Source organism: Erigeron canadensis, chromosome 5 (genome assembly GCF_010389155.1).
Source record: "Erigeron canadensis isolate Cc75 chromosome 5, C_canadensis_v1, whole genome shotgun sequence".
Classification (NCBI taxonomy): domain Eukaryota; kingdom Viridiplantae; phylum Streptophyta; class Magnoliopsida; order Asterales; family Asteraceae; genus Erigeron; species Erigeron canadensis.
The window spans coordinates 40,839,258-40,861,776 of record NC_057765.1 but is presented as its reverse complement, the minus strand read 5'-3'; the positions used below and the strand labels follow the sequence as shown (position 1 = coordinate 40,861,776).

The 22,519-nt window shown below is 32.9% G+C and overlaps 2 protein-coding genes and 1 long non-coding RNA gene across 3 annotated transcripts; all 3 read left to right on the top strand.

Annotated features, from left to right (window-relative positions):
• The first annotated feature begins 93 nt into the window (after positions 1-93).
• Positions 94-10,544, top strand: LOC122600980. Its single transcript, XR_006324116.1, has 3 exons — positions 94-379; positions 508-607; positions 10,148-10,544. It is a non-coding gene; the product is annotated as an uncharacterized LOC122600980 (long non-coding RNA).
• Positions 10,545-12,632: 2,088 nt separating this feature from the next.
• On the top strand, positions 12,633-17,017 carry LOC122599363 (transaldolase). The gene is made up of 13 exons (XM_043771868.1): positions 12,633-12,747; positions 12,850-12,976; positions 13,062-13,140; positions 14,044-14,119; positions 14,384-14,467; positions 14,558-14,662; positions 14,748-14,828; positions 14,900-14,964; positions 15,256-15,325; positions 15,756-15,833; positions 15,914-16,011; positions 16,107-16,242; positions 16,496-17,017. The coding sequence occupies exons 1-13, from the start codon at positions 12,688-12,690 to the stop codon at positions 16,640-16,642; spliced, it is 1,206 nt and encodes a 401-aa protein (XP_043627803.1). The 5' UTR covers positions 12,633-12,687; the 3' UTR covers positions 16,643-17,017.
• A 1,649-nt stretch (positions 17,018-18,666) lies between these two features.
• On the top strand, positions 18,667-21,499 carry LOC122600210 (acid beta-fructofuranosidase-like). The gene is made up of 7 exons (XM_043772888.1): positions 18,667-19,079; positions 19,359-19,367; positions 19,474-20,327; positions 20,446-20,607; positions 20,697-20,938; positions 21,039-21,126; positions 21,211-21,499. Exons 1-7 carry the CDS (start codon positions 18,695-18,697, stop codon positions 21,484-21,486), a joined length of 2,016 nt encoding a protein of 671 aa, XP_043628823.1. The 5' UTR covers positions 18,667-18,694; the 3' UTR covers positions 21,487-21,499.
• The last annotated feature ends 1,020 nt before the right edge of the window (positions 21,500-22,519 follow it).

The window sequence follows — 22,519 nt, the reverse complement described above, 5'->3', positions numbered from 1 at the left end:
GAAGGCCATTGGTTGAAGAAAGTCGCAGGCTTTTAAGTTTTAAGGTTAAGACTTGAAAGACTAGTTTGACAAGACATCTCACGTACATTGTACGTATTATTTGTCGTTATGCGTTCCATACCCTAAAATTTGTATATCCGCCTCTCATCCATATATTAAAACGAAATCTGGGTTTCTCTTATCCGCTTCTTTTCCAATACCTACATACATCAAAAGACAGGAAATCGAATCCTGGGTTTCTGTAAATCGCCTATTATCCATACATCAAGAGACAGAAAAACAAATTAATTATGGGTTTCTCTAATCCGCTTCTTAGCCATACATCAAGAGACAGAAAAACGAATCATGCGTTTCGTCTGTGGGCGATCTCTATAATATGGTACACACATATTTTAGTTGTATATAACATACAGATCTGGCAGATGAACCATTCAATTTTACAATATAGATTTTTATTTATATTTTTTTTTTCTTTCTTTCATATAACCACTAGATTGATTTTCACAGGATACACGAAGGTGGATTTGTGTGACAATATCTATCTGTTCTCCTTCAAAAACGAGGCGGATCTTAAGATTTTGAAATAAATCACGGATTTTACAAAAAGGTACGCACAAGTAATTCTCAAACTATAATTTACAGATCATGACATCTTGTTTTGTGTTAGATTCATTTATTAGTTTGTGGCTGTTCTTTTAAACCTTTGCTGATCTGCAAATATCAAATCTAAATGTAACGAGTGGATGATTGGTGTTAAGCCAACATGCTTTACTTTTATTTTATATATAGTTATTTAATTAATAAATGGTAGGAATAGTGAAAAGTAAAAACCAACATTTATTGTCTTGTGTTTACTGGTATTTTGTAAATCTACATAATGCCATATGATTAGGATTTTTCTGTGCCACGGCAGTTTGTTTTTTTTTGTTCTGTTTTCAAGTTCGACCTATATGTGGCTATCATAGCTCGAAGTGGCATAAACACGATTATTCATAGGTTTTGACGTAATTCATACTGCTTACACGATTTGAATAACAAACTTGTGCTAAAAATGATCTAATACTCATACTCTTCAGAATTAAAAAAAAAATACCGGATATATAACTGTAAAAGATTATTTTACAGATACACCTTGTCAATATTTTAACCAAGGTTGTAAGTATCGGTTTTCGGTTTATTATCGGCCGACCCTCGATAAGCGATAAATAGGATATATCGGGGATATATCGGATACCCTAAAATGTAAAGGAATTTATCTAAAATTTATAATATGCTAGCAATATATACAATTTGTAATGTAATACATCAATCAATAATTAGAATATAAAACTGTAGAAAAGAAAATAATTACAATTAAAGTTTCGAAATTTAAGTATCTATAGACTATATTCAAAAGGGAAAAACGGTAGTATAAAAAGTAGTCACAATTTTACAACTAGAAATTAAAAGATTATTAAAGATTAACTCAAAAATTAAAGAATTAATTAAAAATTAGCTAGAAAAAATTGAATTAAAGAAAGTAATACACCCTAATATTTGATAATCAATATTTTTTGACCGATATTAACCGATAAGTGCCGAGTTTGACCGAAATTTGACCAAAATGATAAGTTGCCTGATAAGTCATTTTTCTTATCGGTGAAGGTATATTTACAACCATTTTTAACTCATATATCATGAAAAATATTTATACTTTTAATATATAGTTAATTCGTTACATTGTATTGAATATTTAGAATAACTATTAGATGTGTTAATAGAAGTTTGATGGGAAATGTCCTGTTGAAACCTGATATGCAAACTCGTTGGGGGCAGAAACCGGGACATGGAAACCCCGACCCAACCCAATAAACAAGTTTTACAAGACTTTTTTGCAATTTGCTTGTCTCATATCATGTGTAAACATGAAGTTTGATGCTTGATATGATTCTGTCATGTTTGCAACTGTGAGTGTACTGTTATGTGTATAGTCATCTAATCAAATATGTGTTGCAACACCCTGTGTATATACATTATATGTCTTTGCTTTTAACTTGTGGTTTTAAAAGAATTATAAAAAGGAATTCGAATCAGGTTGGATTTACTAATGAGTATCAAGTTTCGGGCGGTTTTGGGTAAACCATTCGGTCCAAAGGGTGCCCCGATAAGATTCCCTATGGGTAGTGGATAGCATTTCTCTTATTGGGTATAGGTATGATCATAGTTGTCAAAGGCGAAAGCAAACTCAAAGCACAATTAGGCGAGAGGGCAAGAATATAAGGGTAAGAAAAGCGTATAAGAGTATAAAACATTTTTAGTGTCTCATACAAATGTTACTTGCTCATCATATTTCACCATCAAACAAGAAGTGGTAACATGAACTTTTGGAAAGTTAATTCACCCAATAAAATATCTGAATGCAAATATTACTTGCTCATTTTATTTCACCATCAAACACCATGTTATTTGCTGTTTAAAAAACACACATCATATTTCTGGTTAATATCCAGCACAAAAGCTGCATTAAGTAAGTCTTAAAGTTGTGTAATCTGCTACAACATAACGTATATTGAAAGCATAGTTCAGCCTCTATTACTCCATACCTGCATCGGCATACCATAGAGTGTTAGTAGATAAACAACAATTGCTGTAGCTGCATCAATATAACGTGGACTTCAAATATAGATATCAAATATGTAGATAGGATATCAGGTTTTGACCGAAGTTGATGTAATATCGTTTTGTAAGGATCGAACATAGAAATGGATATAAGGTCAGACGGATTGTGTTATCCAAGTAAGCTCCTTCTAGTTCAACAATCATAAAGGGGACAGAAGAAAAACGACACGACTTCATCATAAGACGGGCAGATCATAATTAACATATATAGCAACAATATTCAATCCCACAACATACAATAATACTATACTTCTAACATAAAGCATTTAAAGCTAAACACGAACTTTCACGCAATTAACAGAAAACATGGTAACAGCCCCTTTAATTCTAATTCATGAAATCTTTTAGAATAGAGAATGTCTGCTGGAAATAAAGATAAACACATAGCATTTGAGAACCACCCGGCATTCATTTCGATATGTCTATAGTTTAGAGAATAACAATGATTGTATTTAACTGCCCCTTTAACCGCTATATACTTTATTTCTAAGCATATTTATAAACAGACCAATCAGTCTTATAATATCATTACTCTAGCTTCAACTCTTTAAAAATCATACATCTAAATTTTGTTTTTCCATCTATATATAAAAAATAATATTGAAAAGCCAATTTTATGGTGTTGTTCATAACATGCCACTCAATAATAAACTTACACAATCACCTATTTACATTCGCGCATATCTAAAGCTCTTGGTTTTATTTTTACTGCATGGACATTGAATTAATTAAGTAAATTAGTATGGGCGAAAGTTATGCTTCTATGTTGTCTCTTTAGTAGTGCATACTAAACTGATAGCATGAGAAATAACAGTTTGGATAGGTTAAGATATACATCAGATACTTGCATAAACTAGTATTTCACTGTTTTCTACAAACAACCACCTGATTTCCATCTAATTTATCTAGAAACAATTACCTGATGTCGATCTGTTTTAGGTAACAAACTTCTTTACTCTGGTATCTTCTATTTTCCTCACAAGGTGAGGAACATCCTTAATGTCTTTTGCCAAGCTCTCATAATCATTTATGCTTCCGCTTGCTTTTAAAAGATGCAACCTCCTACATGTTTTTTAAACATAATTAGTATTTATATATGTTAATAGTTTAAAAGTTTCAGCTTAAACTTACTTTAGTTTGGCAACCGCATTATATTCCAAACCGAATTTTGTATACAACTTCCATATTTTATCTGCCAACTTTTTATTTTCTGCAGTGAAGCATAGCGATTGCATGATATCTAAAATTAACCGCATCGTATAAACTTCAGCTAATTCTCAATGTTTTTCAACAATTTTCCCCCGTAAGCTGAATTAGTAGGCCTTGTTTCTGCAATCACAGAGAAGATCTAAAAGGAAGTTAGCTTATTTTGAAAACTGAATCAAACTGATAAACGTGGTATTTATATTAGAAACTAGCTGATACCAGTCGATTATATCAATAAGTGATTTCACTCATTCTAATTAAGAAATGACCCTAATGTGAAACTAGGTTTTTAGTTTCAGTGTATGAATATTATAAAGAACATGCTACTTTTAGTTTTAGTGTATGAATATTATAAAGAACATGCTACTTTTTCATTATTGTAAATTTGTAATTTAAATTATAGGGCAGTCTCAGTTTTGTAGTACCGTATAGGAGGTTTTATATTCTTTTACAATTATGATTACTATATTTTATCTACCTACAAAAGCGAGTCGTGGTTGGGGATGCGTCTGGTGTTCAGCCTTTCCATTAGTCCAACAGTGTCGCTATTAAAATAAAGGAAAAAATAATTAGAAAATCTAAGTATAAAAAGGAATAGATGTATTATATTATAGTCACTTCTAATACCTTAGTAGCTTTTCTTTTCCACAATAGTAACAGATGTTCTTCATCCCCTCATACCAATCATGATCTTTAAATTTTTCCAGATAGGTCAGATAGCCTAAAAGTAAGTCAATCTGCCCCGGACCACCTATGTACCTCTGAAAAGTAATTAAAAAGTTATATACAAGTTAAGAAAACCAGTAAAGTAAGATGGTAATCTTACCGTCATGTGGATCGCTGTTCGTGCTGATAGCTGCTCTCCCAATTTCTGACACAAAGCTATTGCATCTGAAGTGTACCCATTTTTGACTAGTAGAGACGCTAACTCATTTTTGACATCAGTATCATTGGCTTTTTCAGCCATCTGCAAAATTACTATTAATGTCAGTATTTTTTTTTAGATTTTGAAAAAATTTGGGTTATGTTTTTTAGTGTTTTCACACCTCTTTTGCTTTGTCCATTCTTCCTAACTCAGCGAACTTCTTCAGAAAAGCGACGTACACCTCTGTAGTTGGTTTTATTCCAACTGCATTCATTGTTTTCTCGCACTACAGAAAAATACTCTACTGTTTAGAATTGTTGAACTTACATAAAATACTAGTCCCAACTTTCAATATTTCACACATGATTAGAAATTGTCTTATTGCCTAATATATGTAGAATTATTGAGCTTACCGTATCAGTTTGATATATGTTGATGGATTCGCGTATACTTGTCTTAAGTAACACTGGGCCATCTTTTGGTGCAAAGTTGCTGTGTAGCTGTTGCATTGCTTGGATGTATTTTTGCTATAAAACAAAATATTCAATAGTTATTTTAATTTTTATGCCAATATAAGAGAAAAAAACTAAGTCACTAGAAGATACCGTTCCAGCTTGATTGAACTTTGTGTAAGTACTGAGCCCCCTAATTGAGGAGTTTGGGAAGTTTGGTGACATGACCTGAAATTAATGGGTAACTCAGATTAGGGTGTTCTAACATAAGGCTTATGTGCTTATATTAGTTGCAAGTTGCAAATTGTAACTAGAGATGCATAGCAGGACAAAACGCGTCATAGGTAGTGCTTGGCCTAAAGTGTAACAAGTGTGATCTCTCTAGGTGTGAAAGCTTTAATCGTCCTAATATTGTATGAAAAAGCCTGCCCCAGTTCACAGGCCTATATTGTATCCAATTATATATTATATATTAAGAAGTAACCTTGGTTTAGGACTTAGGAGAAACTATTGTAGCTAATAGTGCAGGTTTTCAAGCATTAGATACAACTTTTTTAATGTGTATGGAGACAAAACATCTAAATCGAAAGTTCTCATCCCTTCTAGATTTATTTTCTCCATCCAAACAACCCCTGGCGTATGAAGACCATTCCTCAACCAATTACCGAAAAGATATGGTATCGTATCTCACCCTGTTTGTACTTTTGTAGTATCAGGTTGAGTGTTTATATTACACGTTCCCTCTTGGGTGTGTGTCAGTGTGTGGTCAAGTTTTTGATAAGCTAAAAATTTGTATTGATATATGCTTCTTACAGGTGGGAAAATGGGTGTTTTTGGGTTACTGGACAAAATGGTTAAAACTGGTTTATTTAATTTATCAATCGCATATAACAGGCCTTTAATTTTAGGGATTAGTTGCCTTCTATTAACTATACACTTCAAAAAGCTCAGTCGAAAGTTTACATAACATGAAATGCTTTGTGAAATATAATCTGGGTAATACTACTTGACATTTAAAATTTTTGACATTTAGGAACATCAGTCTTAGAGGGTGTTTGGGGTTGCTTTTCAAAGAGGATTAACTGATTATCACGATTTTATAACCCAAAAAATCAAAATTTGGTGTTTGGCTACCTAAAATTCATAATCAATTATCTGCGTTATATGGGAGTCTATACGCAATTTTGCATAATCCATCCCTCACTTACTGCTGAAAAACGCAGCTAGTCATGGCCTTGCATTTTACTTAAGTAACTACCAATATGAATACTGACCTCAAGTATATTAAATCGTGCGCACATGTTATTTAACTGACATTTGGTTTTGTTGCCTATGTCAATATAGAAGTGACACAAAATGAAAAACATAAATGAATTTAGGAGGCAACGGAGAGACGCTGAAATGAAAAATGATAGCCTTTAATCTAAAATTTGTTAACCCAATTAGCAATTTGGCTAGAAGTTAAAATAACTCATTATTATAAAACCACCAAACTACTTGAACTTTTGGTTGTAAAACTAATTAAAAATGATGTTACAGAATATAAGATAATTGTTATGTACAATTTAGTTAATTCTGTAACAAAACAAAATGCCTATTTTCTAGGTTATTAAATAATCTAAGTTGCCAAACATGGTTACTGAGTATTGATACAGGAACTTTCGATATATAGAATACATCAAAACTGAGATTACAGTATCTAACTAGTAAATAATTACCTGTATATTGGAGGCAAAACGATGTGCCACGATAGAAACTGCAGGACCAGTCAGTCGGTTTGTGGTTTGTCGTACCTGTTCGAATAATAAAAAAGTAATATGAGTCCTTTTAAAGTCCTAGATAGCCATTTTATGAACAAAAACATACATCTATCTATCTACAACAGTACAACAGTTCACCTCAAAATTTCAATATCTAACATAGGGATGAGCAAAATGTCCCAAATCCCGGTCAAGTGGTATCGAATCCCGATCGGGATCGGTACCAGTACCCACTTTTGCGAGTTGGTCCAAAATACCGAGTTGGTCCTGAAGTTCCGATATCAGTTGTACATTGGAGTTCTTACATATTTAGCTTACTTTCAATATTGGAACCATTAATGTTTAAGATTGGTTTCCTCTACGTATACAAAACTAATACTAGCAAATTAGATTAGTTTATACGAGTTCTGCATTTACACACTTATTAAATCTATCAATTAAGTACTTATTTATATGAAGACTTTGTTTTCAACATGTCATTCACACTGAAACAAAAGTGTTGACATTCACAACATTGTGTCAAAAAAATAAGACTACATGTTTACATCTGTAGTCGACATTTGTAGTTCTAAAAGTACTAATATGCAGTATATTTTTTGAGAAGAAAATGATGCTCTGTTTTTGGTACTAACTGTTAAAAGCTTCGTATGAAGAATTAGCATATGTATATCTATATAACGAGATATATAAAAAGAATCATTTAAATCATTTGATTTATTTCAAAATTTGGTGCTAATCGGGATTTGGTATCGAAATCCCGATCGCGTACCGATTTGGTACCAGTCCCGTACCAACTTATATGAGACCGGGATCGGTACCCACATTTCGTCAATTTCGGGATCGGTACTGTTACCGGACGGTACCCGTCCCATGCCCATCCCTAATCTAACACACACATATAGTTAATCCAAACACAACTAAACAAACACATATACATATATATGTGTGTATATATTATATATGTATATATATATATATTCTGCAACTACAGGGTACCGAAATTGAAGAAGCAATTCTGAAAATAACTCTTCGCCCAAAAGCATTCATCATTTTTGCGAGATCTGAACTTTAACTACATTAAACCAAATATATAAACTATAATTGAAATTTATACTATATAATAAATAATATATATATATATATATATATATATATTATGTTATATATATTTCATATAGATATAGATATAAGTGACTGAAAGGTTTGTGAATTTTATTTACCTGGAATGAATGACGGGATCGAAGACAATTAATATGAGCACTCGCTTGTATATATGTATAGAGGGGAGGGATATTTGGGAAGGAATTAACTGATAATACCTCGCCGCGAGTGTACTCTGTTTTTTTTTTATTAATTACAAAGTATATGATATTATGTTATATATTCTAATTAGTAAAGTTTTGCTCTTTCACATTTTGACCACCAAACTTATTCTGTTTTTATTTTTTACCTTATTAACATTTTAGTTTAGTTTTTGATTTTATTGATTTGACCACTAATATTATTTGGTTTTCGTTTTTTACCATCAACTTTTTTTAACATTTTCATTTTAATCTTAGAAATATATAAACCAAGGTTTTAATCTTAGTGTTTCATCATTAAAGTTTTGGGTTTAAGGATTTACAGGGATGGAGTTTTGAATATTATTGCTTTCACTATCAAGGTTTTTAGCCTATTATTTCTGTCCTCTACCAAAGTTTTTAATTTTGTATTTCACCACTAAAGTTTGTTAGCATATTGTTGTATTGGTTAACCATATGTTTTCATTAATCTGGTGGTAATTATTGATATGTTCCGGTTTCTAACACGGGTTTGAGCCTATATTTATAACACTAGTTTATGTATAATACATATTAATAGACATAAGTAACCAACACTATACATATCTTGTATTAGTTATACTTCTAAAGAATTTAACACGGGTAAAATATTATTTTATCTTTTCGCCTAAAAACTATTTACATTTACTAATTTAGTTTTAAACATCAAAAGTGACTTTTTTTTTTGACAAACTATACACTTATATATCGTTAAATGTTTTAGTTTTCTTTATCCGAAAGTTTTCTTTATCCGAAAGTTTTCTAATTCCCACGAGGTGAAACCGCAAAATGAGTAAAATACCAAAGAAAACTTTTTCAGGGTATAGAAACCGTAAATGTGTGAAACTAAAAGTTGAAACCAATTACATAAATAATTGTATTTAAGCACTAGATGCATTAAACCCAATTCACCGAACCCATTACTTCCAAAACACGAATTCTACTTGTCCAATTTGCCGAAGCACACCCATTTAGAGTCGTTGAACCACCCTTTACTAGTTTGGTGTTTTTTATCTTCGGTTTGCAAATGGGTTCGCAAATTAGATCGCCGAACTATAAATGAAATTCGTGGGGTGTTTAGCGAATTCTGTAACTATGCGCGTAACCTTGATTTTAAATTTTAATGATTGAACCTAAGGCTTCTGGTCTATGTATTTCTTTTTTGTTTCTTGCATGTCTAAAGAAGATTTTATAGTTAACAAAACTTATTATGCCTAAACTTGTAATTGTATTTTATTTGACCATTATTAGTAAATAACATATGTTACCTGGCATTGCCATGGATATTATGTTTTAATACCCGGTGTCATTCACAAAGTTCTCAATTATAATTTTAGCTTTAGCATGATATTATTTAACGATCTTTCTTTGTAATCTCAAAATCTCTATTTCAATTCGATTTTAATTAGCCAAACAACAATAATATATATTTTATGGGCTAATTGGATTGTTAAGTAAGATATGTAAGTAATCATAAAATTTGCAATTGAAATAGGTTTTGAGTTCGGGTTATATAAGGACTATTTGCAAGTTGTCGCTAACAAGGTGAGTGCAAAGTATCTTTGTGTACGTAGAGTTGACTACAGTAGTTGGTGTTGTCCAATTTTTGTAGGTAGTTAAAGTTACGACTATAAGAGTTGACGTTGTTCAATTCTTTTAGGTAGTTTAAGTTATCACTAGAAGAGTTGGCATTGTCCAATTCTTGTAGGTAGTTAGAACATGACTACAAGAGTTGACATTTGGTTAAACTCTTTTAAGGTAGAGTTTATGACTACAAGAATTGTAAGTAGAGTTAATTAGTAGCTATGGATCCATATGCTTGTTATAATTATATTTTGTACTTACCTTGCGAAATTGCTTATTTTTTTACTTGTTTATATTTTACAGGTTAAGTGGATCAACGGACAAAGCAAAGTTGGAGTAATTAGCTAGAGCCTTTGAAGTGAGGTAGTGAACATTTGGTGTTAGTTAATCCTATCACTAGCGAAGCTCTTGATCGAGTATATTGAAAGTGTTGTCTTTTGGGATGTAATTTGGTTAAACTTTAGACTAAAAATCTTTTGGTCAAACGTTTAAGTTATGGTTGTAATATGTGTTGGTGGTGATCATTAGAGTAGTTTGTATGCAATAGTCAATGTATTTTGACATGTAATAGTATCATTAAAGTTGTGTTTAGTAAGTTTGATAGCTAAACTAGTTTGAAAATACAGGTTGGATACTATATATTACAGATAGGTCATGCCGAATTTTTTAAAAATAAAATACAAATCAAATCTAAGTATCATTAAAGTTGTGTTTAGTAAGTTTGATAGCTAAACTAGTTTGAACATACAGGTTGGATACTATATATTACAGATGGGTCGTGCCGAATTTTTTAAAAATAAAATACAAGTCAAATCTAATTATCATTAAAGTTGTGTTTAGTAAGTTTGATAGCTAAACTAGTTTGAACATACAGGTTGGATACTATATATTACAGATGGGTCGTGCCGAATTAGTAAAAACTTTGCATTGACCTATAATAAATTTGACTGAATTTTTTAAAAAAAAGCTACACTTCAACAATTATATAAGTTAATAAAGTCAATATAGAAATCTTACTATAGCTTGAAATAATAAAATATCGTTAAAAAATCTTTGTTAATAGTATTATTATTATATATAGAAAGAATACTTGGTTGTAATAATAATAATAATGTTAAACATTAGTGTCTAAAAGTAATTTCAAACAATTTAATAATATTTAATAGAATATATATTTAGTTCTATACTACTATATAAATTAAATGACTCGTGTCTTAAAATTCAAAATTATAGAATTGATTTATGCCATTTATTTCTTTTCTTTTATCTATAAGATAAATTACACATTTCATCACTCAGTTTGGTCACAAATTTCAAGTTTCATCCCTAATTTCATAAAATTACTAATTTCATTCCTGACTTTCATGTTCCATCAACACTTTTGGGGTAAGCCATAAGTTCAAGGTAGTCATGGTAGAGGTGGTGGTAAAGCACCATCGTCGAACTTGACAACCATGATCACTCAAACGATCACAAATATCATGTCTACCTCATTGGCAGGGACAACAAATCGTACCGGTAGTGTTATTAAGGACTTGGTAAGAAGTGGCATGTTGAGTAAGTGGTCATCCAAGAGAAAAGAATATGGAGAATCTAATGGGGCGAAGAAAGTTGAAAAGTTTGACTTCAAGCGTCCGAATAAAGGAGAGTGCTCGGGGTGATCGAACCGGCGAAAAAAAGTGATGTGAGTCCTCATCCGTTGTGTAGAAGGTCTTTTCGAGCATCATCTTAGCTGCAATCTGCCTCAAAACATTCACTTTCATATGCCATCTTTATGCCATATGCGTCTCAATGAACTCCTTAACCAGTTAATTCACCATTAACCGGCGAGGTTTATTCCATTAAATCTATACTATATTATAAAGCAAATCCACTTTTCAACTTTCAATTTCAACAATATACACATATTAATGCATGATGTACCATACATCAATGCATACAACTTTCTCTCTCCTCCATAAATCAATTTATTTTTCTAATTCTTTCAAAATCTTTTATCTCAAAAATTATACATCGATAAATTATAAAAATTATATGGATGTTCATAAAATTTCATGCTTTTTCATTAGAGATGTCATTCGATATACTTCTGACGAATTTTTAAATCCGAGGGTGGAGCCCGTACGACTAAGGCATTTGGCTATGACACTCTATGACATATAACCTCATTTGATCTATCACACTTTATGACCTATCACCCTCATCATTTTACCGCCGCAACGCACGGGTACTTGCTCTCGTAAATTATAAAGCAAATAGGGTTTCAATTTTCAACTTTTAAATTCAACAATATATACATGTTAATGCATAATGTACCATACATTAATGCCTACAACTTTCTCTTTTCTGCATAAATCATTTTATTCTTATAATTTTTTCAAAATCTTTTATCTCAAAAACCGTACATCGATAAGTTATAAAAATTATATGAGTGTTCTTATAATTTCATTCTTTTTAATTAGAGATGTCAGTTGATATCCTTTTGACGAATTTATAAATTCGAAGACGGGGCTCGTACGGCTAAAACATTTGGCTATGACACTATATGACATATCACCTCCTATGACCTATCACCCTCATCATCTCACCGCCGCACGCGCGGATACTTGCTCTCATTCCATTAAACAAAAACAAAAGACGTAAACAAATTTTTACCCAACCATTTGAAATCTAAATAACTGTAGCGAACATTTTGTTTTCTACTTTACCCACACATTTTGTTTTTTACCGCACGCACTACGCTCTCGTTATTAACGCTGTTTTTCTAGTAGTAAATATTTTAACAACGAAAATTATCATCTTCCCCAAAAAAACATTTTTCAGATCAGAGTAAAAAATAGAAAATGTCTGCTACTTTATTCTACACTACTTCACTCACCTCTTCCTCTTCAATCCTTCTTCAGGTAGATATACTAATTCTAATCCCAACACACACACACACACACTTATACTATATCTATCTATTTTACTTGTTTAAAATAATTAAAATATGGATGATATAACAGGACAGGAGAAAAAGTGGATTTCAAGTAAGATGTGAGTTATTTCCGGTAACTGGGTTAAATATAAAGAAATCATGTAGTAAAATCCGAGCGTCATTTACTGATTTTTCTGCTGCTTCACCTAACATCGGTACATATGTGATCATTTTTATTTATTTTTTTAAATTTTTACTATGAATAAATTACTTATTATTACTTGAATTCATGATTTGTAGGTGGAAAGACTGAATTAGATGCTTTGTCACGCTATAGTCAAGCTGTTCCGGATACCGTTGTCTTCGATGATTTCGAGAGGTTACATTTTACTCTTTTTTTTTTTTTTTACTAATATATAGAGGGAAAAGGGTATATAAGGCTGTCCGACACCTAAGCTTAGGTGTGGAACCCCTCACATACTAATATTTTATTATTTCTTGTTTAATGAATAAATGCATGACCCCCATGATTTTTATGGATTAAAAAAACAATATGTGAGTGTTCCACACCTAAGCTTAGATACCTGACAGCCTTATATTCCCAAGGGGAAAAACAATATGCTTCTACCCGTAGGGAAGAAACAACATGCTTCTAAATACAAAATCTTCCCCCTTCACAAAATCATGGAAGTATGGTGCTTCTAGCAGCATACTTGTTACCCTATATATATATATATATATCATTATAATTTTATGATATGCCTTATAATATAAAGTTATATGCCCACGTAATGTGTCGTTGTAGCGGCGGTGACAGGTGGAGGTGGTGGTGGCGGCGACGATGGCTGACGAGTAGTGTAGTGGTAGTGGTAATGTAGTTATTATTGGAGTTAAGGCTAGGTGTTGTAAGTTAATTTTATTAAGGGTATTTTATGAGTACTAAAAGCTGGTTTTATGTTCCATTTGGGTCATTTTGTAACATGTTAGTTTTGTTTTCTATACGAAACTCAATTTTTATATTCTGGTTTACTGGTCGGAAAAATGACAAAGAACTCATACACAATAATTAAGAGGCACATTGGCAAACAAAACCTTTGATTTCATTGAAAAGGTTAAAGTGTTATATAGATCGGTCATAGATTTATGGATCGTTAACAACCATTTGTTAACCATTTGTAATGGCTAATGATTTGATTATTATTTGTGAAGTTAGATTCTCTGCTTATACCTTTGTGCTTTGTGTTTATAAAGCTAAGTAATTGCATTTTGAAACCATATATAGGTTTCCTCCTACTGCTGCCACTGTTAGTTCAGCTCTTCTATTAGGAATTTGCAGCCTCCCAGATACAGCTTTTAAGGTGATAAGGATAAACAATTATATAATTCCGCTTCAGATAGCACCATTTCTGGTCAGAAGTAAACTGTTATTTTTTGGTAGAATTTTGATTTGAAGCACCATTCCTGGTCAGAAGTAGACCATTATGTTTTTGTAGAATTTTGAAACCGAGAAATCGGAAGAATGTAAAGAAGATGGTGGGAGTAAAAAATAGTTTGAAGTAAACATTGTTTTCAGTTAGTAAGGATTCTATTTTCCAGTTAGTAAGGATTCCTTTTGATTGTAGGGTGCTGTGGATACTGCATTGGCTGATAAGGCGTGTTATGGTCTAGAGACCCCAAATGCTCGAATGACATGTTTTGTTAATAAGGTAGAAGTTCCAATCTGTAGGTAGTCGCATCTATACATTTGATTTACTGTATTTATTGACTGGCTTTGACGAGTAGATTGCAAATAACAGGCTTTAGTAAATGTTGGTGCCGAGCTATCAAAGCTAGTGCCTGGTCGTGTTTCAACTGAAGTGGATGCCCGCCTTGCATATGACACACACGCCATTGTTGGGAAGGTATACCAATGGCTTTCGTTTTTGTCATTTTATCGTGCATATACTGTATATTTATGTGTTTAAATTGCATTCTACCACGGTACAGGTGGAAAACCTGTTGCAATTGTACAACGGTATTGGTATTTCTGCAGAGCGTTTGCTATTCAAAATTCCGTCAACTTGGCAAGTGAGTATACAATTGGATATTACATTTTGATATCACTAGAGAGTCGATCAGTTCACGTGGTTTCTTTTCAGGGAATCGAGGCAGCAAGATTGTTGGAGTCTGAGGGTATACAAACACACATGACTTTTGTGTACAGGTATGCCAATTTTCTTGAACGTACCACCCTTGCTGGATACAGTGAACTTCACCGCCTCTGAAAAATGATCACTTGGCTAATTTTTCCGTGTGCTTTTTGCGCTATGAAAGTGATCAAAGAACTCATTGCTAGTAAACGTTATAAAAGGGGTACCTGCATACTTACTATATATGATTCATAATGAAGATTACAAGTGGAAAAAAGGATATCAAAAATAACACATTGGTAGGAAGATGCTTTACCTACATATGGCCTTGATGCTAAATTGTCGTGATTTTTTTACCCTCACAGCTTTTCTCAAGCTGCGGCTGCTGCTCAAGCTGGTGCTTCTGTTATTCAAATTTTTGTCGGACGCCTTAGGGTAATACTCTACTGTTTTCTTGTTTGGCAAGATATTCAAATTTCAGTATTGTAAACCGCAACCGTAGTGTTACAATAAGTGGTGAAAGTGGGATGGTTGAGTAACTGGTAAAAACTGGTTTGGGTTGAACTGGCAAGTTTGTAGTGCAGGTTAAATGGGGTGTATACATTTTGTCTATCTTCTTTATATAATAGTAATGCAGTAACTACAGTTTCAAAAACTATCATATTACCGTAATTGTCTGAATGTTTGAATAAAACTATTTTATACACCTAGGGTGATTTTTCAACCTGTTGACCCAACTGAATCATCTTGTTTTTGTCTAATTTTGTTGAGTCGACCATTTTCAATAACCCACAAGAAAAATGGAGCGTCCATAAGCCAATGAATTCAAATCGGATGAGCTCACGTTGATTTCACATAATGTCAGGATTGGGCACGCACCCACAGTGGTGATCCTGAGATAGAAGCTGCTCTTAAAAGAGGAGAAGATCCGGGATTGGCTTTGGTTAGTCTTTTGACCTTAGTTTTTCTGTAATTTCAATTGGGATTGTGGGTTTAGACATGTTTCCTTTTTTTCCCTTGCAGGTTACAAAAGCTTACAACTATATTCACAAATACGGACATAAATCAAAATTGATGGTTGCCTCAATCCGCAACAAACAGGATGTGTTCAATGTTTTAGGGTACATCCTAATATTCTTTATCAAAAATGTTATTGTGTGTTTTAGTACATTCTGGCCCAACAAGCGATCATTGGCGACTACATTACATTTTGCAGGGTTGATTATATCATCACTCCTTTGAAGATCTTGCAGGCTCTTAAAGATTCCGTGACTCCTGATGACGATAAGTATACATTTGTCAAAAGGCTATCCTCAGAATCAGCTGCTGCCTATAACTTTACTGAGGAAGAGGTATGCACTTGAGTAACTGAAACTTTGAAACGTTGCTTACTATAACACTGCTCTTGTAATTATGGAAATTGGAAAACCAATGTTGATGCCAGCATAAATGATCTCGTACAAATTTGACGAAATGTAAATGTTTGACTGTACACCAAATACTTGATAATCCTTCAATAGTTACTTAGTAGGGAATCGTGTGACCTTATATCAACATCGTTAATCTTTTATGAACCTTATATCGACCTTTCTCTTCTATTTGCAGCTAGTAAAGTGGGACCAGCGTAGCTTTGCTGCGGCAATGGGGCCTGCAGCATTGGAACTCCTTGCATCTGGGATGGATGGTTATTCCAACCAAGCAATGAGGGTGGAAGAACTTTTTGGAAAGATATGGCCACCACCAAACGTTTGAACCATATGATCAAATCAGAAGTTTCTCACCTCAATCTCGTGTGCTGTTTACGCTTTGTAATCCACATTTCAAAACGACACTAGTAGTATTTAATCATGTAGCACTTTGACTCTTTTGGCATCCATGTTTTCGAAGATGATAGTGAGACGAGACTGTCAATGATAAACCATGTTCTTTTAACTTATGGGTTGGACGTCTAATGTTCGGAAGCAGGATTGGTTAAGTTCTGAATAAGTTTATTATAGATGCAAATAGATGGTGCAGGTAATTGGGGAGAGCAACAATATTTTTGTTTTGTACATGTATGTATAACTAGTAACTAGTTGATGATATGTGACTGATAACTAATATTTTAATAAGAGAACCATTTTGTAACTCGTAAGCATTAAACTTCGTTTTTGCAATTTTCAAACCCTGAATATTTAAAATTTTCTGCTCATTTTTGGGTTCATGTGTACATTACTTTAGGATGCATTTGGCGATTGGTGGTGGGATAAGACTAGTAATAGCATAAATGACTTAATATATCTACTTCGAAAATTGAAAACTAGGAAAACCTCCCGATTGTAACAGATGTTTTCAAATCCCTTCGGCCTTCACATATGACATATTTGGAATTCCTGATATACAAGTTTCATCCATATAAATCCACCCAACTTTCGCTTTATAACGTAAGCTGCGTAAGCCAATAAGCCTAATTGCCTACCTGTAAAAGACAATATATTTTATGAAACATAAACAGATGCGCTACCTACAAGAAAATTTACATTTTGTAATAAACTTTCTCAATCTATCAAAACTTTCTCAATCAATCAAAATAACTATAAAAAAATATAAATTATGACAGTAAGGGTCATTAGGTCATATATGAGAACCATTGACATGTAAACATAGATAATATTAACATGATCTATACGACTATCCATATGTGAATGAATTTTGTTCATATATATTATTCACATATGAACATCTAGTTATAATTTAAAGGTTCTTATGTTTCTTTTTAAGTCAAATGGTTTTCCCATGAACCTTATCATATCCAATTAAATACCTTTTAGATATATAGTTTCTATATTATATGATAAACACATGAAAATTTAAAGAATCTCTTATATAAATAAAACAAGATTGTGATGACATCAATATTTTTTAAGAAAATCTTATTTGGTATCATTAGACTTTTTTTTTATTAATTATTTATTTTATATCTAACTAATTATGACATCATCTATGATTTTTATTTTTTAGTCCTATCATTTAAAAGTTTTTAAAACTACCAAGCCTATTGTAAAATAAGCCTAATGTATAATAACTTTTTTTTTATGATGTAGTAAAGGTTGAATCTTCTCTTTTTATTATAGCAACATTGATAACTTGACATTAAAAATATAGACATTTTTACCTTACAGGTTTTTCTATGCTTCATTATGATAATAGACATGTATTTACGAAACTTGTTTAGAATACCCGAGTTGAACCCGGGCTAATTAGCTAGTAATAACAATAGATTAACATCATCAGTTATTAAGACAAAAATCAAATCTCACATGCACATGATCTGTGTATCGAACCTCATATAGTCATGTAACTACTTAAAAGCCCAAGTAACAAAATTTTGTTTTCCAAAATCTTTAATGCTATGTTTTCTTAAAATGTATGCAGTTTAGTATGGCAAAATTCTTCTATACGATTAAATGGGTGTCATATCAACTTAATAAGTACTCTGGATCATATGTTTATGTTTATCTTCTTATTATAAAACATACTTTGATAATTTTTAATTCCATGAGAGATATCAAGTCCAAGGTAACATATATTTACCGAGAAAGAAGGAGAATGTCCTAAAAAAAACATCGTGACACCTTTTATAGCTCGATCTATAGTTTCTCATCACCAAACACATTTTCAAATGCCCTTATATTTCTCCTACACTGTTTTATTCTAGTTTACAAAAACAACATCACCATAATAAGCTGATTAATCAACACATTGAGATAAAAGCAGCTAGCCATAGTTCCAGCAAACTAAAAAGTGACATAAAATTTTAACCAGATGAAATCCAAAACAACTTCTGATGTCGAGAACCCGACCCAAACCCCTCTTCTCGATGCAGATTATGGTTATGAGCCATCTCTAGACGCGACTCTACCTTCCAAAGCTCAAGAAAATGACCAACCACCAAGTAAGCCCGTTCTTCTTATAATATCCGGGTTGTTGTCCATTGGCTTGGTGGTGGCCTTGATTATTGGAAATGTGCACATTCCAACAATTGATAACAATGTTCCACTGCCTGAAAGGAGGGATCCAGTCGAACAAGGTGTTTCTGATAAACGATTCAGGTTACCATCCGATGCAAGCTCTTTTTCTTGGACCGAGGATATGTTAAGTTGGCAAGCACCGGCATTCCATTTCTATCCTGGAAAGAATTGGATGAACGGTAAAAATGTCACGTTTGTTTCATTACCAATCTTTCTATTTTAAGATATCTGTATTTGTTACCATTGTATTTGGCTAAATGTTTTAGATACATATAAGTATAGTTACACATCTATGAAACAAAAACCAACTAAAATAGATATTGTTAGAGTATATAGTACCACACATCAATAGCTACTATTTTTTCATACACATTCTGATGTATATTGTTTCTTTTTTTCATGTATGGTGACATGACATTGTTCTGATGGTGGAAATTTCTGCTTTTATATTCTTGCAGATCCAAATGGTAAGTTATATACTTATATAAATCTTAATATATGTATTTCATTCCAACATATTACTAATTACTTATCATGTTTGTAATTGTCACATTTTTAATAATGTTGCTATAGGTCCAGTATTTTATAAGGGATACTACCATTTATTTTATCAATATAGTAAAGAGGCACCAGTATGGGGTCTAATTGTATGGGGTCATGCTGTATCAAGAGACATGGTTCGTTGGAGACACCTTCCAATAGCAATGGAGGCAGACAAATGGTATGATGTAAATGGTGTATGGACCGGGTCAACAACCATCCTTCCAAATAATAAACTTGTTGTACTTTACACCGGGTCAACTAATGAATCCATTCAAGTCCAAAACTTGGCTTACCCTGCCAATCCGTCTGACCCTCTGCTTGTGAACTGGATCAAGGACCCTTCAAACCCGGTCCTGGTCCCACCAAAGGGTATTGGTAAAAAGGACTTTCGTGATCCAACCACGGCCTGGCTCACCCCTGATGGAAAATGGCGGACGGTGATTGGGTCAAAAGTTAATAAAACCGGAATTGTGTTAGTATATGACACCAAAGACTTTCTAAGTTATGAACTTAAAGACCAATGGCTACATGAGGTCAAAGGTACTGGAATGTGGGAGTGTGTTGATTTTTATCCGGTTTCTAAGAATGAGTTTGGGCTTGACACTGGTGCGTATGGGCCTGATGTCAAACATGTGCTTAAAGCAAGCATGGACGATGATAGATGTGATTATTATGCAATTGGAAATTATAGCCAGGTGGCCGGGAAATGGACCCCTGATGATCCCCAAATCGATGTTGGATATGGTTTACGATATGATTATGGGATATACTACGCATCCAAAACATTCTATGACCAAAATAAAAAGAGAAGGATTTTGTGGAGTTGGATCAAAGAGACAGACAGTGAAAAGTCAGATATCAAGAAGGGTTGGGCTTCTCTTATGGTAATAAAGAAAAAGACCTTTTTTGATACAAGTTTTTTCTGTTGTTGTTGTTGTTTAATTTTTAAATGTGTTTGTTTTAAGTTCTTTGTATGTTTTCGCTTGCTATAATCGTGATTAGGCTGTTCCAAGAACGGTTGCACTTGATCCAGCTACGGGTAGCAATTTGCTTCAATGGCCAATTGAAGAGTTGGATAAACTTAGGTCAAATCTTAAAGAGTTCAAAGATGTTCAACTTGAACCTGGCTCACTTGTGCCACTCAACGTGCGAGCGGCATCTCAGGTATGTAATATGTATGTTTAAAAACTTATATATAGTTAGCAATTTGCTCTTTATACAGTGAGGCGTAAATGAATGTTTTTCATTTTCAGTTGGATATAATGGTCGAGTTTGAGTTGGATAAGAAGGTTTCTAGTAGTTTACGCGTAGGAGCTGGTACTGTGCCATATAACTGTGGCGGACATGGTGGAGCTGGCGTGAGAGATGCATTAGGGCCGTTTGGTTTATTAGTTCTTGCAAACAAGAACTTAACTGAACACACGCCTGCTTACTTTTACATTGCCAAAGGCGTCCATGGGGATCTCAATACATTGTTTTGCATTGATCAATCAAGGTATTAGTTTTCTTCTATTTTTGAGCCCATCAATATAGAATAGTGTTTATTTATTTTAGTTTTTTCGTTTATAATGTGGGTCAATGTCATTTTTGGTTAGGTCTTCCATTGCAAAAGATGTGGATAAGTCTATTTATGGTAGCACAGTCCCAGTCCTTGAAGGAGAAAAACTCAAAATGAGAATATTGGTAACTTTCTTTCATAAATGAAGTAGATATGTTTAATATCTTTTTCAAAAACATAACTTATATATATTGTGAGGCTTACACTAGGTGGATCGGTCGATAGTTGAAGGCTATGCACAAGGAGGAAGAACATGCATTACTTCGCGTGTTTATCCAACAGAAGCAATAAACGACGATGCTCAACTATACTTATTCAACAATGCCACTAATGTTAATGTGACAGCTTCTCTCAAGATATGGCAAATGGGTATTAGCTCACCAAACGAAAGTGGGTGGGTTTGGCTTGGCCCGTCGTTGATCTTACTTGTTGTCTTTTGGTTCGTGGTATGGACATGGCAAAATCAAAGAAGAAACCGGTCCTAGAAATGAAAAGACCAAATTAACTTAGACTTTGAGCCCGTTTGTTCTAATAGGGTCGGGTTAGGCCGAAAAAAGAACTCCCAACAATAATAAAAGTTGGCAAGACTCAACAATAATAAATTTTGTAACGTGAAGCACGTGTTCTTGAAGACGCACGCGAGGAAAAAGCTTAATCGAAATATGGTGAAAAAATAACATCTTTTTCCTTGTAATAGAGTAAAATAAAGTTATGATGTGTAGGACTAAGTTGGGTTTTATTTTGGGTTTAGCAAGGGCCATAGGTGAAGTTGAGACTGTTGAGTAGTAGACCATTCATCATTGTAGGGTAGGTTTCTCTGTTTTGGGCTGGGTTGGCCCATTTGATCCGATCCAATACTTCTTTTCACATTGCCACAATCGAAATTTTGTAAATTAGTTTTGAATTCAAAAGTCAAAGAAGAGTTTTGCATCCTTTTGGAATTCTGAAAGTGTATACTTTTTTTAAGTATCCTTTATGATAATACTAGATTTTAGACTCGTGTCAAACACTAGACACGAGACTTACGATATGATTGATATTAGATATTAATACATGTAACTCATAAAAGCTTATAAGTTCAAAGTTTACATAGTGTTCAATTCAAATGTCAATAATGTTAAGCTAATAGAAAGAAAACTAATGCAATAATAGTACATTGGAAGCATATATTCTCCTTCATTATTTGAAAGACTTCTTTACAGACGAAATTTGTTGTAGTGTTTTTTGTCTTCTCATCTTTGTTACATGTAAACACCTTAAAGCCCCTTCTCGACTAAACTTGAGATACAACAATGTACAATTGTTCGTGTGTGAAAATCGGACTTTATAGGTAGAAACCAATTTTAATAACATTGTAAAAAAAATTATTTTAGTTATTTGTTTTTTATTAATTAAATAAAATTACGTAAAAAAGTAAATGATGACATCATCGAGAGTTAATTTGATGAAATCGAGCAATATGATTGGTTAATAAGTCATTACTTCAACTGTCTTGTAGTATATATTAAAATTAAAATT

What these genes read in the sequence shown, in the direction of transcription:
- LOC122599363 (XM_043771868.1), top strand. Translation starts at nt 12,688, where the DNA reads ATGTCTGCTACTTTATTCTACACTACTTCACTCACCTCTTCCTCTTCA. An exon ending in CCTCTTCAATCCTTCTTCAG is followed by an intron (nt 12,748 to 12,849) that starts GTAGATATACTA and finishes ATGATATAACAG; the next exon opens with GACAGGAGAAAAAGTGGATT. An exon ending in CACACGCCATTGTTGGGAAG is followed by an intron (nt 14,663 to 14,747) that starts GTATACCAATGG and finishes ACCACGGTACAG; the next exon opens with GTGGAAAACCTGTTGCAATT.
- LOC122600210 (XM_043772888.1), top strand. Translation starts at nt 18,695, where the DNA reads ATGAAATCCAAAACAACTTCTGATGTCGAGAACCCGACCCAAACCCCT. An exon ending in TTTTGCATTGATCAATCAAG is followed by an intron (nt 20,939 to 21,038) that starts GTATTAGTTTTC and finishes ATTTTTGGTTAG; the next exon opens with GTCTTCCATTGCAAAAGATG. An exon ending in AACTCAAAATGAGAATATTG is followed by an intron (nt 21,127 to 21,210) that starts GTAACTTTCTTT and finishes GGCTTACACTAG; the next exon opens with GTGGATCGGTCGATAGTTGA.